The sequence below is a fragment of the Cryptotermes secundus genome, unplaced genomic scaffold (genome assembly GCF_002891405.2).
Source record: "Cryptotermes secundus unplaced genomic scaffold, Csec_1.0 scaffold87, whole genome shotgun sequence".
NCBI lineage: Eukaryota > Metazoa > Arthropoda > Insecta > Blattodea > Kalotermitidae > Cryptotermes > Cryptotermes secundus.
Window position 1 is genome coordinate 1,145,996 of NW_019739942.1, and position 24,025 is coordinate 1,170,020.

The 24,025-nt window shown below is 38.0% G+C and overlaps 1 protein-coding gene across 6 annotated transcripts in view; it reads left to right on the forward strand.

Annotated features, from left to right (window-relative positions):
- The first annotated feature begins 1,796 nt into the window (after positions 1–1,796).
- LOC111872020 (epidermal growth factor receptor substrate 15-like 1) overlaps positions 1,797–24,025 on the forward strand; it is an 87,394-nt gene continuing 65,165 nt past the window's right edge. For all 6 annotated transcript variants that reach the window (XR_002844157.2, XR_002844156.2, XR_002844158.2 and 3 more), the window contains exons 1-8: positions 1,797–2,013; positions 5,360–5,404; positions 8,588–8,821; positions 11,384–11,551; positions 14,724–14,834; positions 14,924–15,088; positions 18,369–18,544; positions 23,822–23,987. Coding sequence is in view for 3 of the 6 variants with exons in the window: in XM_023865497.2 (XP_023721265.1) it covers positions 1,987–2,013; positions 5,360–5,404; positions 8,588–8,821; positions 11,384–11,551; positions 14,724–14,834; positions 14,924–15,088; positions 18,369–18,544; positions 23,822–23,987 (1,092 nt within the window). In the remaining 3 variants the exon portion in view is untranslated. The remainder of the gene's footprint in view (positions 2,014–5,359; positions 5,405–8,587; positions 8,822–11,383; positions 11,552–14,723; positions 14,835–14,923; positions 15,089–18,368; positions 18,545–23,821; positions 23,988–24,025) is intronic.

Below are 24,025 nucleotides of genomic sequence, written 5' to 3' on the forward strand. Positions count from 1 at the left end.
TTCCTGCTAACAGTCTCAAATTGAAGGACATTTAACTTATATTTATGTAATTTGTATTCTTATTAATTTTTTGATTAGATTGTTATTGTGCAGAATCACTGTATTTGACTTGTTCCATATCCTATGGTGTCTACCTGTATCTGGATTTTACGGAATGTAAATAAATTGAATTGAATTGAATTGAATCAGAAGACAGGTAGTGTGTTTTATTTTCTGTTTAATCATGCAGTACAATTTCATTTAATCATCATCAGATTAAGCTCAGCTGATGCCAGTTCATGGAAGATTAAAGCAATAGAAATCCCACAGTTGTCACCTAGGAAAATGTTTTGCATTATCTAATTTATTATACTACTGAATCTTTTATGGGTGCACGTGGTAGCGTTGTTGGTTGAGGCACTGTACTACAAGCCGGAAGGTCATGGGATCAAGTCCCGATGAGGTGGATTTTTTCAATTTGCCTAATCCTTCCAGCTGTGCTATAGCCCTGGGGTCATCTCACCCTCTAACAGAAATGAGTGCCAGGAATAATCTTGGGGGGTAAAGGCTGGCTGGTACATAAGGCTGACAACCTTACAGCCATCTATGAGCTGATTGTCTAGTAAATGTGGGAACTTCAACATCTCACAACGCTATGGGCCTCCATGGCCTGTTACATGGATACCTTTATTTTTTTTACTGAATCTTTTACTTTAAAGTATTTAGTAATTAAATATATGACTATATAAACATAAAAAAGGTAAAGCGATCCAATTTAAATCTGGTGTTTTCTATTGGTTAAAAGATTGTCTGTTGTGTAAAGTCCCCATAATAAATATGTAGGTGAATATGATATATTTTAAAACTTTTGTGTACTGTAGCATATAGACCGATCGTTAAGCGGCGACTCTGTAAACCGCGTTCGTTTCTGGGTAACGGCTCGGTAAACACATTCCCATTGCTAGGCAGCAGGTTGTTAATTATACAACAGTTGGATGCAACAATAGAATAACGGCGTTTTCTACTGGTCTGTGCCGAGATGTTATGAATAAAGAGTAAGTTAGTTGAGATTGAGTTCTGCACGGGAGGCTGTGAAGAGAGTACTTGATGGTGTGAAGCTGAAGAATCTCCACTGTAAGATGCCGTTGCCAGGGAATGGCTGCTGAAGACAGCAGGCTGAAAAAGGTTTAGAGGGCTCTGTGGTAATTTGTGAATTGTGGATATTAGCGGTGGTTCTGTATTTGCTTGTAGTTCTGAGCCGCGTGTATAAGTAGTCAATCCATTCACCCATCCAAACCCCGTCTATAGTCACTCATACACGTGACAATATGTTGTATCATTCATTGAAGCGAGTAGAAGTGTGCCATGTAAGATTAATTGCAAGTGATAAAAAATTAATGAGATTGAATTCAAATATTCATGAAGGAAACAATTATATAGCTCCCCTGACCTTACCATTTACGAACATTAAAGCGTTTCTATGATGTTGTTTATCCAGAAGAAGTAAATTTTACTTTATGGCATTGTTTTGATATTGATGAAATTAATTTTATGTAATTTTTAAAGGAACTCCTAATATTGCTGAAGAATTTCCGCTATTTTGTAGGCACAAGTGAAAAGAAATTTTTACTTAGTTCACACAGTTAATCAGCGTGGTCGGCAATAAGTACTGAACTTATTACCGATTGAGTCAAGGTACCAGTAACAGCTATAACGTCAGACTGTGTTCAATAAAAGATGGTAGCACATTTGCCCCAAAACTTCCAGCCAATGACATTGAATTATGAGTCTTTTGGAGCTTTAGGAGTTAACGACATTTTTTAACTGTCAATGGATTGTGTGGAAAGGGCAAAATTATATTCGACGGTTGAACACCCGTCTAGAAATTGAGATTCAAAAGTGAACGGCATTTCAGGGGCACTACGAAAATTATGTATTGATTGTATATCTCATTGGTCAAGATATCATAGACCAGCCAATAAAATATTTTCAAGAATATCCAAGAAGATGGCTGCTTTGCCGTCTCCGACTCAGGTATTGGCGGAGTGCATATTCACTTACTGATGAATGTAGTGTTAATAAGATTGTGGGAGGATATTATAAAATCACGGGTGTAACTTCATATCAATAAATAGGCTAGTAAAGAATTGTTAGTATAGAATTCTGAAGGATATTTAAACACTATAAATAAGGTAGATGAACTCTGCTCATGTGACAGTGGGTGGTGAGAAATGCTGCATGATAGTGATAATACAATGTAATGAATGCTGCATACCCTGAATATAGGGGTGTAACAATTACAGGATGTTTAAGAATAGATTATTTCTGTTTTAAAGTTAATTTTATCAAGGAGGAGCAAGCCGACCAGTCAGTCACACCCTTTACTAGTTATCAATTTAATTCAGTATTGGTTTTTTAAGTACTGTTACGTTATTGGCGAAATTTTGGCACCGTTGGATTTACGGAAAGCGTTTGAAGGGTTTCCTGTAGTAAGAATAATAATTTTTGCCTGAATTGTACTGTTTGTTAAATTTAATGCCCCCATTTTTTACTTTCATATAAGTACAGGATGGACACAAAGCAGGTTGACAGTTTTATAGCAGTGCAAGAAAAATTTAATGTGATCATGCTGTATAGTCATGTGTCGAGCCCAGAATATAAATAAATTAAAGTTTTGTATAAAATGAAAGCAGACATTAAGTAGCAAATGTTTTAATGCAGTGTAGTAACTCCTGGTTGTTTTTCTGCATAGTAAAGTCACATATGTGTATGCATTCATGTGTGGAGCAGCTGTGTTCTGCCCTGTTTTTCTTCAATTGAAGAGAGGATGTAGTCAAATTGGACTGCATTTTGTGGTTGGCAGAGTTTAAGTCATACACTGTGTTCAGCTTAAGTTTAATCAAGTGTAACCAAACCAAGCAGCACCAGTTTTTCAGATGTATGATGCAATGAGATAAGCATCTGAAAGGGACTGTCTTGTGGAAAAATGGGGTTGCTTGCTGCACAGTGTCCCACTATAATGTTGAATGTGTGTGCTTAACATTTCAAGGGAGCCTTTGCATGTTTGTTTATTGAAAAAGTTAAGAATTAAGCAGGCTTCAGTTGGTGCAGGAAATAGCACACAGAGATCAGGATTTGAGAAAACAGTTATACTGAGAAAAGTTTTTCTGCATTGAAGAGGATGAGACCACTTCAACAGAATTTGCTTTGCTGATAAAGCAGCATTCTGCATGTGTGGAGCTGTCAACAGGCACAGTTACCATGTATTGGGTAGTGGAAGATGTGGAAGTTATTGAGTACTGATGTGATTCATCAAGGGCCAACTTGCAAGGAGGACTGCAGTGAAAAATAATATTATTGACCCTGTCATTTCTGAGGAATGTACTGTGAGATGTGAAAAGTTCATGACTGTGATGGAGGGCAGTGCTCTGGGTCACATTCGTGCAGGAACTGTATTCCAGTTAGGTGGTGCACCACCACACCCCTTTCCTTGTGTTTGTATCTTTCTAGGCAGGGAGTTTCCATATCTTACTCTCAGATTTTTTTATTTTAGGGGTTTGTAAAAGAAAAGGTGGAAAATGGGAATGAGCTATGTGGAAGAGTTCTTAAGAGTTGCAAAATGTGTAATCACCAAAATACTCTCCAATACCTGGCAAGAAACTGAATATCATCTTCAAGCGTGTTGTGCTATTAATGATGCCCATATTGGGGTCTGTTGGTCATCATCTTAAGAAACTTAATGACAAACAGTGTTTGAAAATATATAAATTTTTCCTATATACATAGTGTCCAGAGCTATATAATATTTTATTTTATTGACGTTAAGGGCTAGTTATACTACATTTTTTAATACAGTCACTTCACACACATGCAAAAAGTGCTATGCTGACTTTATTGCTGTTATTCTTTAATTTCTTTAACAATTTTAGCACTGGTAGCTGGGACATGTTTTCTTTAACAGATCCACATAAAATGAAAACTTTTCTCATGTGTGGCAAGTGAGTATGCCATAGATTATAAGGGAGTTCAGTTTTTCAGCAGATTGTCCACTGTCATGGTACCATACACAGATGATCTTGAAAGCTTTCTCACATAGCAGCTGGCTGCCACTTTGCAGTGCCATTGTCGCTACTGAAACTCAGTGAGTCTGGCTGTAGTACAGTGTATGCCATATTGACTCATGTAATTGCCCCACTTTTTTCTTGCCTTTTTAAATTACAGAAAGCATGTATCAGTTTTATGGGTTTTCTCCATTATAATATGACAGTGGTCATGTAAAAAAAGATGCAGATATTCAGAGAGTTCTGTCTTCTTGGATGTAACACCATGTAGTCCATTGAAAGCCAGCTGATGTTTTGGAGAAAAATATGTCCTCCATCTTCAGGGTTGAAGACTAAACCAAGCAAGAAAACAGCATGAAGCTGGTAGTAAGCTTGGTTGACTTTCAACAGACTATATTGCATTATATTCCAGAAGACCCTTCATAACCACAGCTGTGAGAACCTCAAATCCTTCATGTGTACGGAAGTAGTGCGGATGTGTCTGCTAGAGTTTGGCTTTTAGTTGTGAAAAATTTGGAGACCTAGGCAAAGACAGGAAGCTAATATTGAATTGGATCTTAAAAGATACAAGGGTGTGGACTGCATTTATCTGACTCAGGATAGGGACATGTTGCAGGATCTGGTAAATACGCTAATGCACCTGAAGGTTCCATGAAAGATTGAGAATATTTTGACTAGCCAAGCAACTATCAGCTTCTCAATAAGGTCTGTACTCCATAGAGTTAGTTTAAAAGTTTTAGTAATTTTGTACAGGATTTGCAGAAAAATAATCTTGGAGGTTACTTAGCTATGTTGAGACTAAGCAGATTTATTGATGATGGCCAAAGAATTATGAGGAGTGCTGGGAAAACAAAACACTTATCCCCATGAGACTGCGCAATATGCACTGATCCCATGTGACTGTGTACTTTATACAGTCAGTGATGTATATAGCATTAAAGAATACTGCAACAATTTGCAGCTTCATAATTTATATGTTCCTTTCATGAAGTGAATGCATATGGAGAAGGTTTTATATGTGCATGAAGCTCATCTCAAACTTGTGTTCTCAAAAATGACAAATGCTGACAACTGAAGGGTGCCATGAATTTTCCCATGTATATCATTGAAAATGCTGAAACACTTTCTGTGTAACACTGAAGAGCGATGCAACATTTATATCTATGCACATTGATACCGTTGCTTCATAATTAACGTTCTGGCTTGGAGCCATGTCTTTAAACCAAACTGAATTACTAACAAATTTAATTATATATCTTTACATCATATTTTTTTACTGTCTTTTTAGGTGTATAATAGACATTTTCTTATAATTTTAGGTGGCTGGTAGTCATAGTGGCATATATGAAGCTTATTATCACCAGGTACAGTATCGACTGTTGAGATTCCTTAGGTGGCAAAGATTGTAGACAGAATGGATAGTTTTAAACATGAAACAGACTTGCCATCATTTTGTTTTGGTGTTTTATGTACTTTGGTCCAAGAGTCTTGGAATAAGTACCTATGATCTTAGGTTATTTAATGGAATTATGTGCTATGTCCTTCATTTACTGCTTTAATGAACTGTAACTTAGTATATTTGCATTTGTAATTTACATATAACAGTTTTGCTGATAAGTTAAAGAAGTTGATGCTGAACATTAGAATAGTTTTGAATATTTATTCTTACTTAACCCTTTAAAGAGAAATAATGTATCAAGTAATTATGAGGGTAAGTCAATAAGTAAGTTATAAATGGATATAGAACTTAAACAAATAAGAGTACTGATTTGAAAAATGCTTTTATTTCTCAACATAATCTCCCTGTACATTGAGGCACTCGTCCCATCGTTTCACAAGCCCCTGAAAACCAGCAGCATAAACTTCTTTGGGCTGCTCTCGGACTTCCCTTTCTACAGCTTCATCATCGGGAAAATGTTCAGCTGAAAGATGATGTTTAACAGGGCCGAACAAATGGAAGTTGCTTAGAGCAAGGTCGGGGCTATACCACTCAGCATTAACCTAGCTCATGAATTTTAAGAACCTAGAAGGATGAACAGCACACTTGATTCAGCATCTGGAAGAGTACAGCTTCATTACCAAACACCCTCAGAGCTAAAAAAACAATGTCAATGCCCTTTTGCAACAACCATGCCAAGAGGATTGTACCCAATGTGACAGAACTGAAGCGCAGGTAAATGTCAAGCAGATACATGCTGTTGCGGCTGTAGCCACAGCTGGCTGGGGGACAGCTTCTCTGAGAACAGAATACCTGAACTACTAGGGCATAGGGCCCATTTTGGAGCAAGTAGAGGCTGGACAGGGCCCAGAATTGAAAAAATCGCTAACCGCAGCCCCACTTAAGAAAGCTTCTGGGCCCAGTGGAAATCTCTTGCCGACGAATGACATCCTAGAGCACCACTGGAATCCAGTGACAGATGATCTGAAATAGCGCAGATAGTTCTCCTTCAGATCAGAGTGAACAATGTGCTGATCATATTACATGCTGGACCATCAGCAGGTCACTTGGGTGTTAGTAAGACCCTCAGTAAGGTCTGACAAGGGTCCTTCTGGCTCCAGACAAAAAAGCGATGTTGAGATTGTGACACATGCATTAGTACAATTTCAGGGCCCCATTGAAAGGGATAGCCATCAATGTGGCAGGGCCTTTCCCATGGAGTGAATAAGGAAACCAGTACCTCCTCATCACTATGGATTATTTTATGAAGTGGCCAGAAGCCGTGCCATTCCCAATCAAGATATTTTGACAGTGGCAGAAGCACTGGTTACTAGCTGCTTCAGTGTCCTACAGGAGCTACATAGTGAGCAAGACTCTCAGCATACCCCTGCACCTGCAGTTATACAGTATGATGGATTGCTACATCAAAACAGTTGAGGAGCACCTATGAAAAGTTGTTGCATCCCACCAGAGGGACTGGGACATCCAGTTATTCATCTTCCTCCTGGCTTACAAGGCATTGACTCCCAACACTACGGGCTTTACCCCAGCTAGCCTAGTGTTCAGGAGAGAGCTCCGACTGCCCAGCGACCTGCTGTTTAGGGCACCCCGTGTCAAGGAACGACCCACAATCAGTCATGCAGCAAATTTAGTGGGCCATCTACACAACATTCACAGTTATGCCCAACAACACCTATTGCTGGCCTGTGACTGGATGAAAACTGTTTCTGTGGTCCACGCCGCAGCCATTTCTATGCATCAGCTCAATAAGTATGTTCCCGTGGCAACAGATACAAACACAAGATAGAAGAATGGTGTTTTCTGTGTGTGCCATGCCGAGATGTTATCAGGACAGTTGGAGCAAGGACCTCAGTTGTGGAGTGTTAGCCAGTGTGCAGTGGCGTGACCACAGAAGCTGAAGAATCTCCATGGTTAAGATCCATTACCAGGAAATGACTAGTGAAAGACCGAAAAGATGTAACATGTGCTCTAGTGATTTGTAAAGTATGTAGATCAGTGATAGAATTGTAAGTGCTTGTAGTTTTATAAGTGGCAAGTAAATCCATTCACTAATCGCACCGGGAAAGCATGACAGTATGATGACTGATCTGCAGATTGGTCTAGAGATTATCTGAACCTAAGTCAGTTGTGTTCCTGCAGAGCAGTCATGTTCAGTCACCAGATTAAAAAGCTGTGTGCATGACCAGAGCTTGGAAAAAGGTCTTGTACATGAGAAAGTGCATATGAAATTTGAATGGGTTTAAATACCATATAGTTAAATTACAGTTTTCTTTAGGAAGTCCAATGCATAACTAGGAAATATAGTGTTTTCCGTCATTATATCTTTAAATATTACTGTTGAGAGAGTTATATCCCTTAGGGGTGCAACTTCTTGTGGCTTGAAAATTTGGTCACCAGTACAAAAGTATTGCAATTAATAATTTAATGTAATAGTATAATATGTGTTAAGCATGTAATTTTGGTTTACAAACCTGCAATTAGGGTAAGTGTAGACTGTGCTACTGTGGTTTGGTTCTTGGCGGGACACTTGTGGAATGTTTCTCTTTTCACAATATCTAGAATAATTTTTGGGTCTGTTATGTCCAGTGGTTAATGAGGCTTGCTCCATTAGGGTAAAGAGGTTGGACTGACATTTTGCCTCTAATGCCAAGGTCAAGAATGCACTGAGAAATATTTCTGCTCATTTATATGACTAAACACCAGTAATTTTGTCCATGATATGTTGGCATTTTCTCAGGAACTAATTGCACACTTTTGTTTGGAAAAATGTAAGAACATACATCAGATGTTTTAACTAGCTATGTGTCTGACCTATAATGGTGTAGGTATTTAGTTTACCTAAGTATCCACTGTTATGGTTGTAGAATTTACAGTGCTTGAAAATACAGGTCTGTGCTTGTTGGCAAGATTTATAAAGTGGTTACAGTTTGACACAGTAATTTTAGAGTTATTAGCAGTAGCACCAGTACAGCTGTAATTGTTTTCCTCTTGTAAATGTAATTAACTTTAATACACAGATCTGTGCTGTTAATGTTGGAAGTTTGTAAGAAATGTATAGGGTTTACTTGATTTTCATACTCATTAACAGGTGGACCCAAGTAACCAGGGCAGTGTTGGAGCTTTAGATGCTGCTAGATTTCTGAAGAAGTCTGGTCTTTCAGATGTCATATTGAGTAAAGTGTGGGATCTGTCAGACCCAGCAGGAAAAGGTTACCTGAATAAGGGTGGTTTCTTTGTGGCCTTGAAACTGGTGTCTCTTGCACAGACTGGAAAAGACGTTAACATGGTAAACATAACAGCAGATGTACCACCTCCCAAAATGGTAAGTCCCACGATATTTTATCCTAAGAATCTTTCACAGTATTTTCCTGAATTGTGTCAAGTCAGTAGATCTAGGTGCTTTTTGAGAGCCTGTGGTAAGATGTTAAACATTTTATTATTTTCATAATAACATAAAATTATTTTTTGCATTTATGTTTGTATCCAGTGAATAGTGAGTCTCGGCTTCTAGACATACGTTTCTGTAAATACATTTTCTTATCCAATGATTTTTTTTGTCATGAATGCACCCACACAGGATGGATGTTGTACATAGAATATTAGGTATAAGTTATCAGTGGAGTTTTATGTTTGCTGTGGTAAATTGAACCGATGAGAAAGAAGAGTATACTTTACAAATATTGAAAATACATTAAGTAGTCTTGTAATATATTTTACTTGTTCACAGACATGTTTTAAACACCGTTTGATCTGGTTAGTACATCATTGAAACACTTATTTCCATAAACTGCTAAGCTGAGGCAGAACTTTCATTGAACCCATCATTAATATTTGTATGCTGTTCTTACTTCATGGCTTACTGCTAGATAATTTGTAATCATAGCATGTGTAGTCAGGACTGCCAACTTTAGCAGATAGTGGGTGTTGCGTGGTCAGCACAAGAAATCCCCACTGCTCTTAATTTCGGTTCTCTAGACCAGAGCCACTATTTTCTTGAAATAGCTCCTTAATTATCCACATGAGACTGGCACTAACTTCGCCAACAAGAAGCGGTCTCTTGGTCAGTATAGTTCGTATGCAGACTAAAACCACGGAGTTTGTTTTTGTTTGTTTGTTTGTAGTCAGGCCTGTCTGGGAGAGAAGAGTGTAAATCACTCATAAAGATAGGATGCTTGACGGAAATGTTAATGTGAATGGTTACTGGTGCTGGAAGATAGTTCAGTTTCATGATTCATTTTTCAAATCTTTGTTACAGTCATAGAATATGATTTTTGAACCTTCAACTTAAGGATATAATTTGAAGGATTGTACATATTGGAAATACTCCTACTCTTTTAATCTTCATGTGTATCAGTTTTCATGTGATCTTTTAACTTTCAAATAGTGCCTGTTCCATTATCTGTGAAGTTCTTTATCCCTGTCCTCTGGGAATAGCATATTTTAAATCTCCCAGCACTATTGGGCCATATTTTCATTTGGAGGTAACAGTTTTATGATCAGGTCCTATGGAGCTGAAGGCCATATTTTAACTCAAGAATAATAGTATTTTTAGTGAAAAATACGATGGTTGGCCAGCTGGACTGATGTGCACTGTTCCGATAATGTAGCGTGTAGCTGGTAAAGATTGATACGAGTCTTGATACAGAGTCTTGATGGATATGTTATGATAGCAGATGTTCATTGCATAAATTGCAGAGATGAAAAAAGTCATTTCCCAGTGGAGTTCAAAGTTATGCATAATAGATTGATATTCCTTGTTTCTTAGTACAGCAATTTCTCACCAACTGCAGATATCAGTATCCTTGGTTTCCATATAACTTTATTTTAATTTGTGTACTACTGGAAAAAAACGAAGAGAGATGAAGTAATCAGAGGTTGGAGAAAACTACATAATGAGTAGCTTCGTAACTTGTACTCTTCTCCAGTTATAATTAGAATGATCAAGTCAAGGAGGATGAGATTGGCAGGGCATGTAGCATGAATGAGGGCTAAGAGGAATGCATGTAGAATATTGGTGGGAAAGCCAGAAGGAAAGGGACCACTAGGAAGACCATGATGTAGGTGGGTAGAAATATTAAAATGGATCTTAGAGAGATATAATGGGGTGGTATGATCTAGATTGATCTGGCTCAGGATAGAAACCAGTGTATGTCTGTTGTGAACATGGTAATGAACCTTCGGGTTCCATAAAATGCTGTGAAGTTCTTGAGTAGCTGCAGAATTGGTGGCTTCTCAAGAAGGGCTCAGCTCTATGAAATTAGTTAATTAGTACTCTTGGAAAAGAATCAAGATCACATTTGCTGAGGACAGGGCTGTGATTGCATCCAAAACCACTTTCTGGCTTCCACCACTTTTATTGCCATGAATATTTTTTCATCGATTTTGTATTCATATTTTATGTTTGATGTTATTATGTATTTCATGTGTCCAGTGAAGGAACAGGCAAGTTAGTAGACCCAGAATTACATGATTTTGCAGCTTTCATAATTCTGTTTAAGAAAATTCACACACGCACACCCACCACTTTGAAATCTGAGCAGTATTAACTTTTGAATGAGGTACGGTTTGAATTGTTGGAACATTTGTACTGGCTTTAATATGTATGCAAGAGCTTTGTGGTGCTTAAAGATTAGTTTTTTTCAGAGTGGACATCTGAACTCCAAATGTCGTTGCAGCTAATTATTGCTAGGTCGGAGTGGGTGGAGCATTTTTAATTGTGCTAAATTGAAATGTGTTGTAATGGGCAAATGGTTGAGAACATAGTTCATATTTCTGCTATTGTAAATTCTTCCTTTTTGAATTCTGTGTTTTTTTTTTTACCAATGAATGTTTGTTTACTCTGTGACATTATTATAGATCTGATATTGAAGTGTTTCTTTTTCAGGGAGATGTTCCCCTTGTGACAGCAGTTCATAATAGTCTTATATCTCCCCCAACAATCAACAACTCTCTGCTGTCAAGTGATTGGGCTGTGAAACCAGCTGAGAAGGCAAAATATGACCAGTTGTTTGAATCTTTGCAACCTCATAATGGCATGATATCAGGGAACAAGGTGTGTTCAATAGCTGTTCCTTAAAGACCTGATCTGATGTTTCTCAAGAGCAACCCCAGTCTCCTGTGCAAGACATCTGAGGGATTTTTGAGAAGAATGTCCTAGCCTAGCACTGATTTCGTCCAGTTTCTCATCAGTGAGCACATAGCATTTTGATTCGGTTCCTTTTTATCAACTAACAACAATGTCTGTCGATCTTAGAACTGCACATCCTGAAATATACATTGGAATTATCTCTGTACTTTTCTTACAGGATTGCTTTCACATAGGTATTGTACATGAACACTCATTTGGATGTGTAACCAACATATTACTTCCTTTGAGGTAATGACTGATGTGTTGGCCTAGTAGTCACACTCCAATTGTACTTACATAGCTTCAAGGACATGTACTACAGCATGTCAGGCCTTGCTTTGAAACACACATATTCTGCCATATTAATTAGTGTCCCAGGACACATATTACAGTGTGTCGGCACAGATGTCCTTACCGCAAAGAGAGAGACTGTACTACATTAGTAAACCCTAGCTGCTGATGTAACAGGAAAATACTAGAAAGGATATCCAAGATATTCAGATTAACTTAAAACTTGAAGTTGTGGCTGGCTTAGATTGAGAGGGAAGAGTATGTGTTGAAAATGAATGTACAGCACAGGAGTGTGAAGTTCCTAAGTTATGGTACATAATAAGGTTAAAACTAGGTAAACTTCTGTCTAACTGATAAGTCAAGTCCTCTGTCTGATAACTTAGGAATGACAATGAAAGTTTGTATTGGGTCCAGGACTGTCAGCTTTATACGTATTTATGCCCATGAAAAATTAAGTCATCCTATCTAATTTACTATTGTTGCCACTTTTTAGACATTTTTATATTTTAACAAAACTTGAATTTACAGTATATATTAAAATGTGATAAGAAACCAACTGTATAAATATATCTGATTTACTTCCTGTTTATTATTAAATACTAATATAAAGTAGATATACTTAGATGGTGATTTAATTTAATATATGAAGTATATCAGCAAAATGAACTTGTATCAAATTATTGTGTAGATATTTTTTGACTGATTTGTGAATATTATCCGATGAGCACTTACATTTAAAAAATATAGTGTGTAGTTGGAAATAAGAAACTAAAACCTTTTTGATGTAAGTTTGTGTGTTGGATAATCATAAGCTTCCGAAATTAAGCAGGATACAGTCTTACTAAATTAAGTATACTTCTTTACACTTTGAAAACCCAAAGCTGTAACAAAATTTTATATGTCATTAGGTACTTTCTGATGTGAATTCTGTATTATTGCAGTTTTATTTAGATACCTCCATTAGTTTTGGAGGTACAGATTTTGTGTAATTTAGTGCTTATGTGACTGATATGAGAACAGCCAGCATTTTACAAACTCTGGCATTCTCTGTCCCCAAAACCACTGAGTTATAAGATAAAATACTTGAAATTTTACTTATATCATGCCAACCTCTGATTATACTAAGTTCCATTCAAGTAAAATTTCATCTGCCACAGACTTTTGTCAAAATTTCATGATTTTATATGGAATACCTTTCCTTTGAAAATCTCAGAATTTGTAACTCCCAGTGTTGTATTGCGTAATATTGCACAGTTTTGCAGTCAAGGCTGTGAGGAAATAACTTTGTTATTTTGGGTTGCAAATGCTACAGACCAGTGCTGTTTATTATCTTTTTAATTTATTATAGTGGCACACTGTAACGTAGTTGGTTGAGGAACTATGCTACAAGATGGAAGGTTGCGGGATCAAATCCCGATAAGGTCATTGGCTTTTTTTCAATTGACCTAATCCTTCCAGCCACACTATGACCCTGGGGTTGACTCAGCCTCTAACAGAAATGAGTACCAGGAATCATCCTGGGGTTAAAGAGCGGCCTGCATGTAAGGCTGACAACCTGACTGCCATCTATGAGCCAATTGTCTAGAAAATGTGGGAAACTTAATCTCTCACAGACATATATATATATGGGGGGGGTCCAACAAAAAATGTACTCACTCTTTGATAGTCAATATCTTTGGAACAAAATGACGTGTAGTTACAATTCTTGCGTGGAGAGAGAGAGAGAGTCATTGTATGTGTTCGAAGTGACCACCATCAGCGGCTAAACAATGTCGATGCCGCCTAACTGCTGAGTGAACTACGGCTGTCAGTGTGTCCGGTGTGATGGCTGCACACGAAACTTCGATGGTTTCTCGTAGTGCGTTCAGTGTAGCTGGCTTTTGTCGATAAACTTCATCCTTCAAGGTTCCCCATAGGTAGAAGTCGAGAGGTGTTAGGCCTGGAGACCGTGGTGGGTACTCAATAGCACCTCTTTGACCTATCTATTGTCCAGGTAGAGTGTCACCCAAGTACACCCTCACATCTCGATTACCGATTCGCCATACACTTGATCGGCTTACCCCACTTTTGTGTTCACACTGATTCACAGATTTTTGCGGTGATCATGTAAAGTGTTGCAACACCACAGTACTGGAAGCTGGACTTGTTACTATCCGTGGTCGCCCAGATCTTTGCTTATGCACATCATGAACAGTACTGTCGGCTTCAAATTTATCCCGAATACAGGCAATTGTTTGACGTGTTGGTGGCTGAGTTCCAAACTCATTCTGTCATTGTCGTTTGTACCTCTTTAATGTTTTTGTACTTCCAGTACCACTTCAATACAGCCTTGCATTGCTCAAAGAACAACCTTTCAGCCATTGTTGCTGATGTCTTCTGCTTGCAGCGCGCATGCTGCACGACACTCACATGACTCATGTGACCTTCGCCATCTGTTGAGAAAACATTACTCTACACTTCCGCATAAGAATTGTAACTACATGTCATCTTGTTGCATGACATGATGTAAAGTATACTCTATAGGTTTTGTGAGAGGCTGGAGGATATTTTCTTTTATATATTACTTAGCACTGTGTGTGAAACAGTGTCCTAATTTAAGAAAATATCCCAATAAAAATGTGTTCTTCATAGCCTTTTACAAGAAGTGTCCACAAAATGTGACAAAATTTTGTTTAATACATTTGCAGTTATGTAGCAGTGAAAACAGTTTAAGGGTTTCATAGAAAGCTTGGTGGTGAAACGTTTATTTATATTATATTTTTGTGCTGTTTACATTCTGAGCATATAATGAAGATTACATTTCCAGGTGAAAGGTGTATTGATGGATTCAAAGTTACCAGTAGATACGCTTGGTAAAATATGGGATCTGGCAGACATGGATAAAGATGGGATGCTGGATCGTCATGAATTCATGGTGGTATGTATTATCTTACAATAACATTAATCATACAGGTCTACTTCAATTAAACTACTGTATAAAACAAGATATGTTCTGCTCCTTTGTAGGCTATGCATCTTGTATATAAGGCTTTGGAAAAATACACAATTCCAAACACGCTTCCTCCAGAACTGATGCCTCCTTCAAAAAGAAAAGATTCTGTACAAGCAGCAACATTACCGGGAGCAGTTCCTGTACTACCAAATCTTGTTATGGGGATTGATGGCACAAAGGTGAGAGTACCATCTCCATTATATTCCAGCAAAGGGATTTTTCTGTTTATTTAAAATATTAGCATTTTTATGAAATTGGACAGAAAGTACTTCTCTCAGTAGGACTCCATTTAGGAGATACTTGGTGTGGACTTGATCTGGCTTCTTACTATCTTGACTGAGATTTTTGCTTTTACTCAGTATCTTCAAGCAGATGTGAGGCTTTAGACCTTGTGTGTAATATGGTACCTAAATATTACTTTTAATTCACATTTCATTGATCATTACCATTATAGAATTTCATCGTAATCCATTTGTAATGAGTGTGGCTATTACATGTGTATATGTGGGAGGGGGAGAATGGATGGGTTGTTAACACTTTAACTCCCACCATCTCTGGTACTGGCTAACCTCCCAGTGCAACCATTATTTTCAGTACAACTTGTTTGCAGTATTTCACTGAAAATAAATGAATAACAAATGGTTTATATACATACAAGGAATTTCTTAAGGTACATGCACCATCTAGCAACAGAAGAAAGATCTGCTTGTTCAAAGAACATTCTGAGAGAGAGATTTTGTCTGCTGTGGCATGTTGTTGTCCAGCATTGATCAGATATGACAGTCTGGACCAAGGAGCAGTAATCATTAGTCATAGGGTCAAAAGTGTTAATGAATCACAGACAGAGATGGGGGTATGAGGTAGCGTAGTGGTTGAGGAGCTATGCTACAAGCCGGAAGGTGACGGGTTCAAGTCCCAGTGAGGTCATTAGATTTTTTTCAGTTGACCTAATCCTTCCAGCCCTGGGGTTTACTCAGCCTCTAACAGAAATGAGTACCAGGAATTAATTAAATAATTTTTCTGGGGAGTAAAGTGTGGCTGGCACGTAAGGCTGACAACCTTACTGCCATCCTTGAGCCGATTGTCTAGATCAGCCGTTTCAAACATGCGGCCCCCATAGCCACAAAGTGCGGCCCCTCAACTTTTAGAGCTAATTGATATTAAAATTTTAGTAGAAATATTTTTTGTAAATACAATTTTCCAACAGACCAGAAGACAAGAAGTCTCACGCAGACATAAAGTAGCAGGCTGCAGGAAAAGTGATTCTGAGAATTGCAGAAGGGTTTGTCCAACTAACAGTTTCTGTAGTTCGTGAAGGACAAACTATTGTATTTCAGAAAGTTAATGCACTAAAATCCGCCCAGCCTCACCACCCCAATTATTTCCAAGAATCCCTTTTGGAGACATAGTAAGAATGCAAGGAGGGTGGAAACTGACAGACAAGTACAAGGGATTTCTACCTTCAAAACTAGCTTGCAGCCCCCAGTCACTGTTTAATGGGCTGCTAGCAAACTTTCACTTTTATGACCATTGAGACAAGGTACACCTTCCTACTAGTCCGGTATCTCTTGTACATTGTCATTCAGTTCATTTTCACACAGCGACAGGTGCTGATGTTACATTGTGATGAACGTATAAAGGTTATAATTAAACATTAAATTATCAACTATGAGTTTTTTTGTATATATGTACAGTAACTTTTAAAGGGCAATGTCGCTTTCAAAAAATTCAAGTAGCAAAAAAAGAACTATTGAAAGTGAGCGCCGTGTTTTTCAAGAGAAATGGGAAATCGCTTATTTCTGTTGTGAAATAGAAGGTAAAATTACATGTTTGGTTTGTGGGCAAAATATAAGTGTTCCACTTTAGGTAATTATATTGAAATTATTCCTAAATAATAAATAGAATTAAATTTCCTTGTATCAAAATGTAATGTATATTTTTATTTTGAAGTGCGGCCCTTGTCTATTATTTATAGGGCTGAGGTGGCCCTCTGTACACGTTGAGTTTGACATGCCTGGTCTAGATAGTGTGGGACCATCAACGTCTCACAACCCTGTGGGCCTTCACGGCCCGGTACAGGGATAGCTTTATTTTTTTTTTTTTTTTTTTTTGCAGACAGAGATGAAGGTGGTCCGTCACACTAACAGTTTTATAAAATGTTAATTATTTCCGTCCAGTGTGACGCTTGGCTTCCTTCAAAGAAACGAAATAAAAAGGACACGAACCAATTTGGTTTAAAAATTTTAACAAAATCTTTTTAAACCTACTAATTGTAATTTATAAATATTTTAACATATTAGTACAAGCTGCTGTAATTGTTAAAAACACCATATATTGTACTCATTGTATTATGATAACATTGTATGTATATATTAATATTTAGAAAACATATTGTAATACTGATTTCTAATTGTATTGATATCCTTCTGAAGATGGTCTATAAGACTGAAACATATTAAGGATAAACTATTAAAATGGAGAAAAAAACTCCATCAGTCACACTGGATGGAATTTAACCTTTTATAATGTCATATAGAGTGCAGGACATTGCCAGTGTTAAGAAATATTTCTTCAGATTTTAGTAGCACTACATTTTGAAGTATTTGATAGTTTTTACTTCTTACTGAAACATGCTTTAGAGGCGGCAAAGCTGACTTACAGACACAAGGTTATTACCTCAAACACTGTAATGAAGCAAACACATGAGAAACCATTGTTATTATGTTGCACAATCTTTTGTTACATTTATAACTTTCCTCATTGATTGTAGACTCAAAATTTTGGTAAAAGTAAGCAAATCTTAGTAGTAGTATCTTATATTTTTAATGTTATATTTTAGCGTCCTGTTGAACTGGTTTATGTCCATGATTTATTCTGTCTTACAGTGCATACATTTATTCACCTTACTCTTCTCTCTTGCACTACATGTTTCGGCACTAAAGTGCCATCTTCAGGTGCTTTTCGATGTACGTCGAACTACTGCATTGCATGCCCTGTTGTCTTTATACTAAAATAACTAAAATATATATTCGTCATATATATTGCTAAATTTTAAATATTAAAAATGTTAAAACTGTTCAGGATTTGTCATCCTTATGTCGTATTTCGGTACGCGAGTCACACCTATCTTCTTCTGTTGGAGTATTCTTCCTACTTTCATGTGTATTGTGCTTTGTGTTGTGTCTTACTCCTGTGACTGCGTGTGTTATACTGCTGGGCCTGCTGGCAGTATAAAGACAACAGGGCATGCAATGCAATAGTTCGACGTACATCGAAAAGCACCTGAAGATGGCACTTTAGTGCCGAAACATGTAGTGCAAGAGAGAAGAGTAAGGTGAATAAATGTATGCACTGTAGGACGGTCAGAATAAATCATGGACATCTTATATTTTGTTTAGTAGATGTATACATAGCAAATTACTAACATTTATTTATGGTATAAATTTTGTTTCTCTGCAGCCAGCAATTCCTCCCCTTCCTGTAGCTCCATGGATAGTAACTGCTGAAGATAAGACAAAATATGATGTCTTATTCCAACAAACTGATATTGATAAAGATGGCTATGTGTCTGGCCTTGAAATTAAAGATGTCTTCCTTCGATCAGGTGTCCCTCAAGCAGTGTTAGCACATATATGGTGAGTTTTGTTTACAATATTGTAAGTTATAAATTTCCTTGGAACCTTGCAGGTACTTGAAAATTGTGTTCACATTGGAACCTTTAGAATTTCTGAGGGAATCAGTTGTAAAGTGATTCCCAAAACTTCCCTACAAGGAAAATCCTTTAGGAATGGAAAATAGAAGTGCTGATATTTGAATGTAGAAGTAATGTCTGTCCATATGTTCATCTCTGATGTAGTATCAGCGCCTAAACTGTTGGGCAGGTTTTTTTAAAATTCCAGTATGCAAGACTTCAGGCAAAAGTTGTGATGCAGTTCCAATTTCCAGCCATATTTGTCCATAATAAGATCTTGTATACAGGGTGATTCACGAAGTTTTACCCCAGCTTATGATACATATTCCTGGAGTTATTTCCTGCAAAATTTCCTTATAAACTTGTGGTCGATTTCAATGGATTTTCGAAACGCATCATTATGAATGCAGTGCTATGCGTTCCATCAGCTGTGTCAGCAGATGACGCAGACCAGCTGAAATATTGCACGTAGGTAGGCAGAGTGTTCCAGTCGTAAATAGAATGTTGTGTTGGTGACTGTGAAGTTGAGATGCTGTACACATTTTCCACTGAGGAATACGCCGATGTGGTGTTTGTTTTGGGTGTATGTGATGGAAGTGCGAGAGCCGCTGCTGCCGAATATGACCGGCGTTATCCTAATTGCAGGATTCCGAATCCTAAATCCATTAGCAGTACATTCAACACATTAAGATAAACTGGTTCTCTCCCCAGCGTTCGTATACAATACAACCGAAATCCTCAACATGAATTGTGCGAAGAAGAAAACATTCTTGATGCTGTAGAGCGCAGTCCGCGTGCCCATACAAGATGTCTAGCTCGGCGGTTCGGTGTTTCTCAGTCCATGGCATGGAGGACTCTTCATGAGAACGGGCTGCATCCTTGAGGCACAGTTTACGCGGGATGGGGTCAACAACAGTCACAACTTACTAGTTTGGGCAGACAATACTCCCTGTGGCATGATAGAATCAAATTTTCAGCATCGATTCAGTGTCAATGTCTGGTGTGGTGTTCTGTATGATCAGCTAATCGGGCCGTTCATTTTATTGCATTTGGGGCTGCATGAAGGACGTTGTGTACCAGGTACAAACACGTGAAGCGTTGCTTGAACGTATTCTGGACTCGGCAATGACAATAAGGAACAAACGAGTGGAACTGCGAAATGCTACAAGCATGGTTCATACGCATACGACGTATTGTGTTGACGTGCAGGGAGAAATTTTTGAAAATCTTATGTAAATCCAGTCGCCTTCTAAAGCACTACAGTTTAAAGGAAACAGATTGATAGAAGGGTGTGATATGCAACCATTGGTATGTTTACAGAATGGGATGCTGAAAATAATGTAATTTTGTAACATAAAATCGATGAAAATTGTTGCACAATGCAAAATTATGAAATTGAAGAAAAAAAAATGTGGTTTTAGAATGCTTCTTTCCTAAAACATTAACGATTTAAAAAGTGTTTGTATTGTATTTCTAATTTGTTTTGACTGAAATTCGAAGAAGAAAAGATTTTTCGCCAGTTTTCAAATTACTGTATCTCTTTAATTATGAGTTGGATACCATTAGTACATTAACATTTTTTGTTCCAAATTACCTCAGGAATGCCCTCCCTAAGTGGAGGTAAAACTTCATGAATCATCCTGTATACGAGGTGTGTTCAAAAAATGACGGGAATTTCCGTATTTTGNGACCATAAATGGACATGTATTCCACACGCTGTTGTACATATATTTTTGAAATTCAGTATAGAAGACTTCCTCCAAAAGTTATTGGGTAGTTCTGATTCTGTCATATTGAATTATAATAAAGCCTCATTTGCATAAGGTAATAAATATAATTTTCTGTGCATCCCATAAACCATTGCACAGTTCAAATTCAGTATGGGAGACTTTCATCAAACGTGAGGCAATTCTGATTTTCAGCTGTATTAATCCACAACTAAGCCTAGTTTGCATAATGCCATGCATGAACTTTTGCATGCATCACATGAACTCTTCCACAGATAGTGTTGACTTTGGCTAACTTGCTTTTCATTATTTTCATTGAGCACTGCTCGACCCACAGCAGAGGAGACTAAGCAACATTATGCTTGGTAGGCACTTGAATGGGCGACCGCTTGGCATCACCAATTTCCAAGAGTTTTGGTGTACTCTGCAGCCCTAAAAGCCATTTGACAACTTTTTCCAGTCTACTGACCTTGTAGGTCCAGACTGAGCACTATCTCTGATACACTTCTCATTGATCTGTTGAACCAGAATCTGTATAGATTCCAAAGGGTTCTGACAGTGGTATAAAGCACTTAGAATTACTGTTTTTTTTGGGGGGGGGCTCTTTCCATCCGGTATTCTAGAGACTAGAACGACCAACGTTTTGAAACTGGATCTGTTACTGTCCTCGGGTGAGGGACGGAAGACACCTGCTTAGTTGGGTCCCATAGAACAAGCTAACCTCGGATCACTGGACAACACAGCTATTAAATCACCTGAGACCGGTCTCCGCCCCGCTTATCTGGCTGGCCACAAGACCTGTAGATGGGGCTGACTGTAGCTTGTAACTTCCATAGTACTGGGAGATTTAGAACCCCTATTTCCAAATGAAACTTCTACAGTTTCAGCCAAATTTCGTTAATTTTTAGGAACCCCTATAATATATGTAAGAATATGAGGATGCTCATCATCATAGTTACTTAGGTTGTTCTAGGAGTACTTAAAGTACTCTGAATAGGAGCCAGTATCTCCAGTGACATGTAGACACCCTAGGCACAACTCAGATTTAATTCCATATCACTGATTTCCAAGGCTATAATGATGAATTTGGGTTTGAACATTCCCTCCCTGTGCTGTGTTGTTTATAGTTCTGCAAAAAAGCCTCAGTTATTATGACATGATTACTTAAAAATTGTCATTGCATGGTAATGGCTTGATAAACAAGTTAGCCATCACTAGGCAACTGCCCGCAATAGCAATACAGAAGCCATGGAAACTGTGTTTTCTATGCTGTCTGATGCAAGGCTATATGGCGAGAGCCATTGATACATTGGTTGCTTCCATGAGGAGGTGTGAGACAGTTACCAGCCAGGAAGGACTTGAGTATGGAAGCTGAGGACTCAACATTGTTGGGAGCCATTACCAGGCAGTGACAAGTGAAGCCAGAAAGAGACTTAGCATTTGCTGTAGTGATAGCCAGGATGGCACAGTCAGTATACCCACTGGCCATTGGCTGGATGGCTGAGGGGTCGGAGTTTGAGTCCTGGTATAGGTGCAAGATTTTTCTCCCCTCCACATCATCTGGACCAGTTGTGGGGCCAAACCAACTTCCTTTGCAGTGGGTACCAGGGGCTCTTTCTCCAGGGTTTAAGTGGCTGGGGCCTGAAGCTAACCACTTGCCTCCAATTATTGCCAAGCTCAAGAATATGTTGGTCTATACATCCACTCCCCCATATGTCTTCGTGGCATAGTCCTTAATTAGTTAAGCACAGAGGCTACTTTACCTTTACCGTACTTGTAATGATTGTTAAGTATGTAGACTGGTGATAGTTTTGTAAGTGCAGTTATAAGTGTCCAATAAATCCATTTAGCAATCCGAACCTCATGTCTGGTCACAAACACATGACAGTATCTTCAGAAAATTCATTATTATGAAGACAGTTCAACAATTTTCAAAATCTTGCTTGTCTGCTCTGCTGCACCCTCTGCTGTTAAAACCACTCTGCCTGTTTATTATCATCACCATTCTTTAATGAGATTATTAACACATAATGTTCACAGAATATATGCTGTCACTATCCAAATCTAATAAACATTGTTGTTAATTATTGAAGTTGTTACTTTGACAGTACAGCTGATTTGTATCGTTCCCGATGCAGCTCCCATGATCTGGATTTGACAAATGGTTAGTAGGGTCTTTGATATAACTTGGCATTCAGAATATGTAAGCAAGCATTCATGAAGAAATTCCATAACTTTTTGGGATGAATTAAGAAATTACTCCAGATCTGTGAAAATGTAACAGTTGTTAATCAGTTATAAATGTTTCTGTAATTGCACCACAAATCAGACCCTTGTGACATACATAGCTTTACAAAATCTCCCAAACTTGTTTGTTTGCATTGGCCAAATTACAAGAAGGATTGACTGCAGTTGTCATGTATATTACCTTGGTTCCATTTAACTGTAAAAGACAGAAAAAAGCATTCATTGCAGAGCACATAACAGCAACATGGGAAACTATGTCTCCCAAATAAGGGTGGATATTTAATGTACCATACCATATTTAGTAATTATAATAAATGGAATAGAAAGTTAAGGTTTTCTTTTCTCAGAACATACTGTAACGTGTTTTGCCACTGAAGATGTCGTTCTGATTGTTAATTGGTTTATTTAACAACCTGCAAATCATAACTACAATTAATTACAACACAGTTGTGGGTTTACACAATTTATACACCCTACACAATAATCTGTTCACTCTCTCTTCAGTGGTCTTCACTTATTCACCGTACGATATGGGAGCTATACCAGTGTCACTGTATTACACACTCCCAATAATTTCTCACACTATCACCTCTAATCACATGTTCCGGTATTCTTCACGTTCACAATTCACTCTCTATAACTGAACTCGGCGACCGCTACAATTCAACTGACTCCTTAGGCAGTGCAGTTCTCTTATAAACCCTCAGCCAGACAACGGAAAACGCGCCTCGCTTCCCTGTTGCGTAATCGCTGTGTTTACAGGTGTTGTTTATTGCTGCTTAGCAACCAGCGTGCTCCGGCTCTACTCGGCATGGCATGGAGAAACACCGCTTTCCTTACTGTTGCTTAACCTGGGAACTGACTGTTTATCTAGGGTCTGTCTTCGTGGTAACTTGTTCCACCTCCCTTTGCCCAGCAACAGTTAGACATGTCACAATACTAAATACGCACAGTTTAATCACTTAGACACCAAAGTTAGTGGTGTTACTGACATACTGAGCATGTCAGCCATGAGAGGTTGAACACATTTCGCAGCATAACAGACTCTGTAACACTTACTGATACTAATTTTTTATGGTGTCCTGAATAACGTTAAATATTTTTTTCTAGGGCATTCAAATTGTTATTAGGAACCCCAGTTTGTTTGGGATTGAATTGAATTACATGTAATTGGTTGTATGAAGATATAAATGTGGATGAATGGAAGTATTCCATGTTAAACAGTAATAAAATGTTACAAATTGCAGGACATTGTGTGACATAAAGCAGAGTGGCAAGCTGAACAGTGAGCAGTTTGCCTTATCTATGTGGCTGATAAATCAGAAACTGCAGGGCATAGATCCTCCACCATCTCTCACACCTGAAATGGTTCCTCCAAGTTTTCGAACAAAACCACCAGTTGATGGTGTGATAGTAAGTACAACCTACTTTTTTCTCTTTCTTTTCTCCCC